This window comes from Coturnix japonica, chromosome 2, assembly GCF_054131305.1.
Source record: "Coturnix japonica strain WE chromosome 2, WE-NBRP24, whole genome shotgun sequence".
Classification (NCBI taxonomy): Eukaryota; Metazoa; Chordata; class Aves; order Galliformes; family Phasianidae; genus Coturnix; species Coturnix japonica.
In genome coordinates, this window is record NC_140664.1 from 29781572 (window position 1) to 29793578 (window position 12007).

Sequence of the window (12007 nt, forward strand, 5' to 3'; positions counted from 1 at the left end):
AAAAAAAAGACGAGTTATTATCATTTTGTGATGGTAACTTGATATTGCTTTAGGATTGAATTAAAAGTATTTAAGTGCTTCTTTTAATGATGGTTCTGAATTTCATGGGGTTTTGATATTTGACTTGAGGGTAATTATAACAGCTATGAATGCTTTTTAAATTTAAGCTAATGATGTGTACTCATTTTTAATTGATCATTTTATCTCTTCTTGGAACACTAGAGTTGTGTGAGTTGTACATATGTAATGTATGTTGAGATTCATTGATATTGATATTATTTTCTCAGTATACTTTGTTTGCATGCACTGCAAATGCTTTTTAATCATGTATAAATTGTTTTAATCTAAAATCTTTTGGTTTCCTTTCCAAATGATAGTAATATTATTCCAGCTTTCCAGTGGTGGTCCTTTAAGCAGAAAGCTACAGAGGTGTATGGGATCTTTTTCCTCACGTGGAGTGCAAAATTCAGTGTTGTTTCAGTAGCATATTATGTGTGTTATATCCTAGAAAATTTCAGAAGAAGACACGATAATAATTCAGAATTTTCCACATTTTCTTGCTGTTTTTCTCTGCTCTTTACTGTTACTATGTAGGTCCTGTTTCTTCAGACAGTGTTGTTAAAACAGACCTCAGTTCTGTTTGTGAAAAATGGGACTGCAGCCCCAGGCAATGCAGTGAGATAGTGTAAGAACAAACAGCAAAGAGTGCAATGCAAAATATGCACTCTCCCTTCCGCTCGGCAAATGGAGCCAGATGCTAGCAAGCCATTATTTACAGTCCATCTCAAAGGAAATCAATTTGTTTTGTTCCAATTTGCTTTTGTTTTTCACTCATTATTTATAACATTCATTTGTCATTTTTGTCATTTTATAGAGCTTCCACGAGCAGCTGTCAGGATCTTAAGCAACATGACATTCCTTTTTGTGAGTTTGTCATACACAGCTGAGAGTGCCATTGTTACAGCTTTTATTACCTTCATTCCCAAGTTCATCGAGTCACAGTTTGGCATCCCAGCTTCCAATGCCAGCATCTACACTGGTAAGGCATTGCCAATGAGTGTAACATTGCAAGGGTTGTTGTTCTTTGGCTGATGAAGTAAATCAATATAGGAATGAACTGAAAACATGGCTTTTAGAACAGGTGATTGGATCCATCTTTGTATGCTGGTTTGGGTATTCAGGCTGTTCATTGATGTTTGCTATATTTTTTTAGGAAAATGTGAACCAATTTAAATTGCTTGAAGGCTGTTTTGTGTGTGTGTGTGTGTGTGCCGACACTGACCTTTCATAATATGTTAGTAGCCCATAGGGGAAAAAAAAGCAAGAAAAACAACCTAGAAAATCCAGGAGAATTACTGCAATGTGCGTGGCTTAAAAGATCTTTTAAGTGTTGTTATTTGATGAGAATTTTACTTCCTTTTTGATCTTTCAAATATGCTAGCCTTTTCTTCTCCCTGGGGACTGTCTGATTATCTGTACTGCCCTTCCTATCCTCATCTCCCCTCCAGCTGCTGGTGGCCTCCTCCCCATGTCCTTGCCACCACGGAGCACCCAATGGCACAGCCTAGGCAGGATGGCTCCTCAGGCCCTGGTGTTGCTGAAGCCCTGCTCTTGCAGCTGTGCCACTTCTGCTGCCGCAGTGTGTAGCTAAATCCAACTTCTGCAGCTTGGGAGTGTCAGTTCTGTAGCGGGGAGGGATGGCTTTCAACTGCAGCTTCCCTAGAGGAAGGGGCCAAATTCTTGTTTAGAATCATGCCTACAGCAAGCAGATCATCACCCTTCTCTCCTAGCTACATCTGAGACAATTGTCTCCATCTCCTCTTGTCCTTTTCTAAGCATCTTCTTACTGATAGAAAGCTGTACATTGCTCTGCTCCTCCATGCTTCCAGGTGATACACCTGACAAAGTGCAGTGGGGTGGAGAGTAAGTTGTTGGAGTGAAGATGAGGTGCAAGGAGAAGAAAAAAGGCAGCAAGAGAAAGAGGGACAAGTCACTAAGACACATGTGAATAACTTGTCACCTACAGTGTGTGGAAGGAATGCAAAGAATCTCTCTAGAGTGTGGAGGAGAAGCATCAGAGAAGTACCATGAGTTCATGAGTTGATTTCTGTTTTCGAGCTTGCTGGAATGAGGGCATAAAATCCCTCTGTTATGTACATAAGGAGGAGATATGATTGATGGAACTATGGTCCTACTTGAAGTTTAGGGTATCTACAGACCCACAGGAGTTTGCCGTTTTCTAGGAAAATCTGGAAAATGAAACTTGGAGATTCTGCAGTAAATTCTATTAGTTAATTTAATAAATAACATAACCAGTTCCCAAATATTTCTGGTTAGCAGAAAGAGGACTTGCAAATTATTCATATATGTACATCTGTACTTCATTACCTTGCTGAATCCCTTTGTGCTAAAAATTTTGTATTGGTTATTTTGCATCCTTAATGCATAAGCAGCAGTTTCTTAACTAAGTTTCAATTTATTTATATTTTTAAACAAACATTGTGTTGATCAGCAGCAAAAATTCTTCATGCCAAATTTCACATCTTGAACTTCTGCAGCTTTTGCTGAAATCTTGTTTGTAATTGGGTTTAATTTTGACTTTAGGTTTGCAGATAGATATTAGACAAATGCATTTTAAAATTTTATGTGCTTTGATAGAAGATTTACTTGTGAAAAAGAGTTACAATTCAAATAACTTGTAGTTGGAAGAGCTGCTGTATTACAAAGCCCTGCTCTGGTAACTTCTGCTAAAGTGAATACAAATAGGTTGGATCTACCTTTAGTTCTAGGAAAGATGTAGGGTGTATCTCAAACAGAATTGCTTTGAAACTCTCTATGCTATTTCCTTTGGAAGTATAGCACTGTTAGCAGATATTGCAGTTTTCTGTTACCAGGCTATTAGTAACTGTTAAGATCATCTTTTGCCACTGTGGAAAGCCTCAAGTGCTGCAGCATCCTGACAACAGCAAAAAGGACAAAGCCTGAAAACTGCTGACTGAAAGCTGATACTGCCTTGGAGCACTGTACCCAGGAGATTTTTTGGCACACACACGATTCCTGTAAGCCAAACTGTCAATATGAAATGAAGGAGAGTGCACTGCAACGGCTTATATCAGATTTTAAGCTTTATTCCTCTAAATGGCTTTGAAAGTGAAGAATGCCTGTCCTGATTAGATGTACATGCTTGGCTTTTCCCTGCAAGCTCTTCTGGAAGTGCACTGTAGTAGCAGTGTTCCTTTGACAGTATATCACTTCTGATTTCATATCCCCTGTGGAGGAGGAGAGGAGTGCAGGGATGAAGAATTTGAGCTTGGGGTAAAAGAACTTCTCAGGCTTCCTGACACGCAGAGAGGAGTGAGCACTTCTGTCTGCTACTAAATCTGCTCCTGCCCATCAAGTTTCTCCCAGAGAAAGCTTTTTACATCTCCTGTGCCAGTTTGAATGGAGGAATTTGTCTTTCTATGTCCTTTCTGTAGGTTTTCCTTTTACTTTTTTGCTCTCCTGAATGAGAGGCAGTCCAGATAGGCAGTTTGTTCGTGCTCATCTCCTCTTTCTTATGTTCTGTTCTTTATGGTGTGGTAGAGGATGGCTGTGAGCAGAAGCACAGCATAACTCATGATAGAAGACTCACTAACTTAATTCCTCACAAAATACCTACACGCTCAGCTTTGACAAGGTGCTAGATGCACACGGTGTTGGTTCCAATGATTGAAAGGCTTTTCCAGTACATTCAGGAGAATAAGAAAGAAAATATAAATTCTGGTCCAAAAAATGTTAAAAGCTCAAAGCCATGTAAGGTGGAAGGAAAAATAAAATAATTCTATTCAATAAGCCTATATCTGACCTTAGTTCAGGTGTAGCCAAAGATTTGGTCCATGGAATTTGATTCACCTGACACAGGTGTTTTAGAAGACATCACAAGTGATCCCAGTCTATGTTTGGTGGGTACATGGGCTTCTCTGGTACATGCTTCTTACAGAAGGGCATCCATGGTGGGCTTACATGGCTGAGTTCATTTTCATCTAAAGAGAAGCTTTGCAGAGCAAACAAAAAGATTGGCGTTTCTTTCCCGTGTTCATATTCAGTCATTGAAAGCCAAGAGAGGTTACAGCTTTGAACTTTGTGAAAATAATTTTATTCTCCTCGAAGGACTTAGAAATTAAAATTCTGCTCTTTTAAGAAAGACTGTTTTTGATTCTGTGAAGGGTTGCTATTAAGAATCTTCCTCATGAAATGACATTTTACTTTATAATGCCATTGGTGATGGAAGTATAATTAAGGTGGCAACTATTTTTACCTCTTACTTTACTTTCACAGTCTCAACATTTTGATAAATGTATTGTCTCCTTCACCTTTAGACAAATTAGCAGAGAATGACAATGCTTTGCAATATTATGAAAAATATTTTGAAGTAATAGTTCTACAGGCTTCTTTAGAAACAAGACAAATTCTTTAAGAATTTGGCTCTTTCTCCTTAGACAACACTGCTGAAAGTTATTCGAATTCTGTATTTATATTGAATATATCTTTATTAACAAAGGCCTTATTTCTGTCACGTTACTGAGAAGCAAAACCAAGGAGAAGCTTGAAAGAAATCTGACTTAACTACACCTCTGGCCCCATGAAGTAAGGACAGCCCTGTGATATGCTGCCAGACCGCCACCATAAATCAGCAGCACCAATGACAGAAATTTAATGGACATGTATTCTGTGGCTTAAATTTACAGTGTTTGATTGTAGGATCTTAATTTCTTCATTCATGTTTGATCGGTTGACACATTGAGTGGTTGCGCTGAAATGAATGGGGCTTCTGATATAGGAAGGCGCTGTTCCACTAGAGCCAAGTTACCACAGCGCAGAACTCTCAGCCAGCTGCATGCGTGTGCTGCCAGGTGGGCAGGCTTCAGGGGTTCTGCCTTAGGTTAACACCTATGTTTTGCTGGACTTAATCAGGAGAGTAGGAGGAGGAAGATAGATGGGATTCCAAATTAGGATTTCTTCACATTTTTAGTAATTAGGAGCAATGTGTATCCCTTATCTGCATGCTGAAATAAATACAAAGCAATGTTTCTGCTTGTAGATACAATAGATCTCTTATAGTGCTTTGGCTGCTGGTAATATCATAAGGAAGCTTTTATTAATTCTTGGACAACACTCTAGAAAAGTCTGACTCAGTTTGCTAGCTAGCAGAGAATCAGACAATGGAGATCTTAGTGCAGCATTTGTAATCATCTAGTTAGGGAATTAAACCAATATTTATGTTATATTCTATTTCTGTAGGTCCTGTTTTAATGTCACTCAAATTTCCTCCTGGCAGGTGTGATAATTGTTCCAAGTGCTGGTGTTGGTATTGTCCTAGGCGGCTACATTATCAAAAAACTGAAACTTGGTGCAAGAGAGTCTGCAAAGCTGGCCATGATCTGCAGCGGTGTGTCTTTGCTGTGCTTTTCAACTCTATTCATTGTTGGATGCGAAAGCATTAATCTAGGGGGAATAAATATACCTTATACGACTGGGTAAGTACCTTTGAATCTCTGGGGTTTTCCAATAAACCTGGTGACAAAATGAAAAAAATGCTGATGGCTGATGTTCTGAAGAAGCCACTTAATCAAACTGGAATATGGCATTATATATCATTTACAGTATGAACACATACTGTGTGGCCCTTCTTTTTTACATCTGGTCTGTAATGAAACCTATGCAGTAACTCACCTTTCTGATGGATGGGAAAATATGTTGGAATGGACTTGAATATATTCAAAGGAAAACACTAGTAAACTGTATAGATTGCTCAGAATGCTTTCTGTTTCTGACAATTGTGAAAATACTAAAGAGATTGTAATATTTATTTCTGAGTAGGTCTGTTTAATATCACCATAATAGTATCTTAGGTCTTCAGTCTTACTTGGGTGTACGCTGTTGGTGTTAGTGCTGATGTTTTCTCTGAAAGAGTGGTCAGGCACTGGAATGGGCTGCCCAGGGATGTGGTGGAGTCACTGACCCTGGAGGTGTTCAAGGAATGTTTGGATGTTGTGTTGAGGGACATGGTTTAGTGAGAGCTATTGGTGATCAGTGGATGGGTGTACTGGACGATCTTGTAGGTCTTTTCCAACCTTGATGATCCTGTGATTCTGTGTGCATTGCTTTTGAAACCCTTACATTGATTGTCAGGGACACTGACCAGATTATAACCTTTAAAAAAGGCTGCCAGGAAAAATAAGATACGGATGTGGGAAGATAGCAGGAGTGAGGGATTTAGGCTGTGACATCCAAAAAAAAAAAAAAAAAAAAAAAAAAAAGGAATATTTGGAAGCAAGAAAGTGTAGTAAAAGTTGTGAGATTATTTCCCTAGAAAGTAGTTCCTAGGAAGCCTAATCAGCACATTAACTTTTTGCCAAAATTCCTTTCTTCATGTAGCTTAAAAACAGGAACAAATTAAGCATTTGAAGAATGCAAACCTATCCAAAGCAATGTTTTTCACTTCGCATCTACATCTGAGACAATGTTTGCCTGTTAAATATGACTATTTGGTGGGTATCAAAGTCAATTGAATATCTTGCTTTCAAAGCTCACTCAGCTTTGCATGTAATCTTTTGAGGTTTGGAAGAGACTAGGAGAAATGTAGAGCAGGAAATGAGATGATCAGATGGACAAAAAAGAACTAAACTGGGGCAGTGAGCAAACCAAATGAAAAACAAATAAGAAGGATGGGAAGCAAGGGAAGGAGAAAATAGGACAGTTTACACAGAGAATATTTTGCATTGCCTGTTGCTGTGTGTTACTAAGTTGCTGTCAAATCATAATCGTAGGGCAAGGAGCAACAGAAAGCCATAAGCTGATGGAAAGCCTTTATGCTCATTTGTTTTCTTAATACCTAGAGTGAAAACTTGATGCCAAAGGGCTTACTGTGGAGTGGAGTAGCATGGGTGATGAATCCTGCTGTGAGCATAGTGGACTGAAGGAGAAAATGGGAATAGAAGGTGGTTAGAATGCCTTGATTGTCAATTTTCTGGTGATATTTGTTGACAGCCTGTGGGAGTAGATGAAGAAAGGAAAATTATTAAGAAATAAAATGTAAATGTTATTGTCCCCCCTGCACTCCTGATGCCCCATCTGGAGTACTGTGCCCAGGTCTGGGGTGCCAGCACAACAAAGATTTAGAGCTAATGGAACAGGTCCAGAGGCAGCAAAGATAAGAGGGCTGGAGCACCTCTCCTACAAAGGAAGGCTGAGGAAGCTTAGCTTGTTCAGTCTGGGGAAGAGAATGCTCTAAAGAGACTTCATTGAGGCCTTCTAGTACTTAAAGGGAGCTTATAGACAGGAGAGGGACCAATTTTTTGCACAGGAAGATAGTGACAGAACAAGGGCGAATTATTTTAAACTAAAAGAGAGGAGATTTAGATTAGAGATTAGTAGTAATTTTTCAGTCAGAGGGTGGTGAGGCACTGGAACAGTTTGCCCAGAGAAGCTGTGGGCATGTCCCATTCCTGTAGGCATTCAAGGCAAGATTGGATGGGGCCCTGGGCAGCTTGAGCTGGTAGGTGGCAGCCCTGCCCACAGGAAGGGGATGCTAACTGGATGGTGTTTAAGGTCCCTTTCAACCCAAGCCATTCTGTGATTCTAAACATTTTTTTTTATAACTATTAACTGAACTGTGGCACCTGAGAATGTCCCTGTTTGACTGATGAAGAGGCTGCAGTTTTCTGCCTGTGAAAAGGTTATTTAGTTTAAATCTATTGCTTAATCAAACTCGGATAAAACTATTGTTATGCGAACACTCAAATTAGAATTGTAAGCATATGTAATTCATTTTTGTGATAAATGATATTTACAGTAGATACATGCATTGAAACAAGTCTATCGACAGCTGTACTACAAGTGCAAAGTAGTTCTTGGTCACCTTCATCTAATTCTTCTTACTGGGAGAAAAGGTGAGACACAGTAATTGCAGATTATTGTAAAGCACTGATGTGTACCAGGTCTTTGAAATCAGTAGAAAAATTAGTGTGCTTAGACTAATGTCATCAGAAATTGAGAACTGCCAGTATGTGGTAAAGTAGAATTCAGGAGTCAGAAACCTCAGCCCTGTATAAGTTTTTTAGTGCACAAATAAATAGGGGATAAAAATGGTAATAAACAAACACTATTAATTATAAATATACCTTGTAAATGTGATGGGGTAAACTTTCTCTTATTCCTCGTGGTCAATCATTTGATAGCTTCATATCATTTACTTAGTGAGGAAGTCTTTTACTCAAACATCAAAGAATGTAATTGTTTTTGTAACAAAAAACGTGCTTTCATTTTGAAATTTTATAAAACACATACTTAGTTCTCTAGTTCCAGTGCCGTTCAGTGTACAGACATCAAAATCAGTTTAGCATGCCTACATGAGACATGGGAAACACTACAGCTGTTTGGCTCAGGATAAATTGTTTTGTATCATGCTCTGCCTCACCATGGCTGTGCTGGGTCTGATGTCAGGACTAACTGCTCTGGCATCAGCCTGAGGATCTCAGTTGCATTGGGCAGTATAGACATACCATATAGTATAGACATATAATACAGTCTTCTTTGGACAACTATGTTTAGTCCTACTTTTCTCTTGTCTTACATTAAAAAGCAGATCTTTTCCTTGGATAAACTGAGACAAGCCAGTATAGAAGAGTTAGACAAGCTGGGTTTTACTTAACGTAGAAATGTTTCATAACTCAGTATTTTTCTGACTGTACCAGCTGAGGAACCCTGGAGGTGCACACAGATTAGAATACATTTGCAAGAATTCTCTGCTGTTTTATGTTGGACACAAGCAGTTTTTCCCCTGTTGGTGTGTCATCAGCAGTTCTCTTATCAGGAAGGTCAAGGACACCTCTGCTTTATACATCTCAGCATTTCAGAATCTGTTGTTCAGTTCCTCAGCCTTGTCCCCGAAGGCATGTTTGATATTTGATACAGTGAGCCTTGTGCCAAGCTCTGCTGTCTGGCATCCCTTCTCTTGCATAACAATAAGCATTTTAACGTGAAGTCCTAAATGAGTGAATGTGGACTTGCTCAGCACAGAAGTGCTTCCTGATGTTCAGATAGAACCTCCTGTGTTCCAGTTTGTGCCTATGGCCTCTTGTCCCAGCACTGGGCACCACTGAAAGGACTCAGGCTCCATCCTCTTTGCACCCTCCATTTGGATATTTTATGTGATCCCCACTAAGTCTTTTCTTCTCTGGAGTGAACAGCCCCAGCTCTCTCAGCCTCTCCTCACTGGAGAGGAAATCCAGTCCATCACCTTCATGACCATTCACTGGAATCTCTCCAGTACATCCAGGTCTCTGCTGTGCTGTGGAACCCAAACCTAGACCCAGCAATACAGGTGTGGTCTCACCAGTGCTGAATAAAAGGGAAATAGCAGAGGACGACTGCTTTGGTGGTTTGTAGACTTGTTCTTCCATGTTTTGAAAGAAACTGAAATAAGCTCCCAGGGAGCTTACTCATAATGTCAGATTCCTGGATTATTTCAGTTCCATCTCTCAAATTTCTGGCAAGTAATGAATCAAAACAGGCCCCTTCTGATTGCATTCTGTTGTTTTGGTATAATTAAAGTTTAATAAAACCATGTAATTGAGATACTGAGGCAACTAATGTAAGAAAAAAGACAAATTCTTCCTCTTGTACACTCAGTTTGTGTTTCTATTACCCTTGTATCTCTTTCAGACCTATCAAATCTCTTAATTTAGAGTCAGTGACTAATTGGATCAGAACAATGACAACAAAGAAGGAATCCAACTAACACAGTGAGAGGGTCCCTTGTTTGACAGCTACACAAAATTTGTTTCATTGCTGCAATTCCAGCTGCTTGCCAACAAGGAGCTGCAGATCTCTGCCATCTAGAATGTCCTAGGCCTTAAAGCTTCAATACCAAACAAAAAACATTGCCACTGAGTTAACCCTTTTGATCATATAGCTCAATTTTAAGGTTAGAGAAATTGTATGGTGAGGGATTTTCTCCTTTTCTTTGTATTTCCTTAGTGTATGGTAATGCTGGTTACTACAGTAGTTCAATTAATACTAATAAAAGCATGTCCAAAGTAGTTCTCTACTACTCTGATGTTACCAAAAGATACTCAGGCATTGTTTTTGTTTATCTTCACTTCACTTAGATTGTAGCCTCATGGATGAAGGTCCACTTTTTCCATACCTGTATATAGACTGCCAACATAGTGGGGTCTCAGTACAAATCTGGATGTCTGAAATAACAGGTCACAGCTCTAAAGATTCCAGGCAGTATGTCTTGCCTTATTCTTTCCCTTTTGTTTTTTGTTTTTTTTTTTTTGCTTTATTCCTAAGTCAGAAGCCTTCCACAGAGCAATATTTGTAGAGGAGAACAGAAATTAGACAATGTTAGGAACAAGAGTTCCCACTTTTTTTTTAATCAGCCTCATCTAAGAAAGATCTTTTCATTATCTTTACCAGCACTGAGTCATGGAGACACAGATCAGCTTCCTTGAGAAGGGAACAAATGCAAAAAATGAGTCTTATCCCAGTATGCATGTTTAGCAAACCTGCAGTTAAATGAAAGGAGCAGAGTGATTACTTGTAATTGAAAGGATAATTCGGGAAATGTGTCTTTTGGGGCTGGTCTCTGTGTGTTGCCTTTCCATGACAGATGCGTCTGGCAGCTCAGATGAAGCAGCACTGCGGGTTGACAACATCTGTGCCACTGACACAAGCTGGGCAGGTGGTTCTCATACATCCCATGTATCTATTGCACTGGTTGTACTGAAAGTAAGCTGCTTTTTGCATGGCCCAGCTCATGAGCAGGACTTACTTAATAGCTCTGGTTCAATTTACCTAAGAACCTGCTTTTTCTGAACATGTAAATCTGCATGTAAATCTGTGATGTGCTGTGCAGCAATTCAGAGCTCACTGCTCTGTTTTCCTTTGGTGAAAGTAGGCAGCCTCCTAGTGTCAGAAGATGCTGGTTCAGCTTAGTGATGTAAAATATGTGCTTCTACTAGTGGGAGATACATGATGGAAATGTGGTTACATGCATATTTGTCAGTAGAGATTTCAAGTCCTCAGCATCTGTAGTCCCATCAGTCAGCATAATTAGTTTCCCATCATTAAAAGAGAAATGAACAATGGATGAAGATTGAAGGTAATAAAGGTGAAAAGAGGGACTCTTAAAAGTGTCTAATGATGAGCTTTTGGATACAACTAATGGCTGGTTTTTTTTTTCTTCATTAGAAATTCTTGAGAGAAAAAAACTATTCTTTTTGTACAAGGCATTTGTAGTAAACAACAACAACAAAAAAGGCAAACAAATGCCCCAAATAAACCATACTGTAATTTATTTGTGCAAGAGGTGATGAAAACTGGGGAGACGCAGCTTGCAATAGCTTGTTATTAACTTGAACATATTTGCTTTGTGTATCTGTAAACTTAAGGCTTCTTTCTGACAAAGTAAAGAAGTCCCTAAGATTAAATTTTCACAGCACTCTCAGTTCAGTTTTAGGCTTCATGCTTCTAATTTCTTGCATGCCTGATTTCATTCACCTTTATTTTAAAGCTGATTTCCTAACCGGTGTGTCATACTAATGTTCAGTAATACAGCTCAAGCGAGCAGACTATGTAAGCAGAGCCACTGGGAAGCAGCCCAAAACCCATCTACTGCTGAGACAGCTTTAATGAGGAGGGATAAGAGGTCAGAATAATGCATTTCACAGGGTGGAAAAGGCTGGAGAGGGGAACCTGAGCTGTGCCTTTCCTGGCAGCATGATGATGCCCTTGGTCCTGTCTGTGTGCTGGAAGCCAGGGCACCATCTTGAGGGTTTCCTACGCAGGTTGGGAAGCCCTGCTTACCCCAAATATTTAGGCATCTGGGACATCCAGCCCAGCAGGGCTGCCAAGGAGCTTGTCAAACTCCAAAAATGCTGCCTCTCCTGTTCCTGTGATAAAATGCTGTCACATCACTGCTGAAGTCAGTATGTTCATGAGAAATATTTTGGTGATTTGG

General features: G+C 39.5%; 1 protein-coding gene across 3 annotated transcripts in view; it reads left to right on the top strand.

The window, feature by feature from the left end:
- Positions 1-12007, top strand: part of SLCO5A1 (solute carrier organic anion transporter family member 5A1) — a 66039-nt gene that overhangs the window by 38649 nt on the left and 15383 nt on the right. For all 3 annotated transcript variants that reach the window (XR_014942519.1, XM_085537340.1, XM_085537341.1), the window contains exons 5-6: positions 875-1039; positions 5318-5516. Coding sequence is in view for 2 of the 3 variants with exons in the window: in XM_085537340.1 (XP_085393466.1) it covers positions 875-1039; positions 5318-5516 (364 nt within the window). In the remaining variant the exon portion in view is untranslated. The remainder of the gene's footprint in view (positions 1-874; positions 1040-5317; positions 5517-12007) is intronic.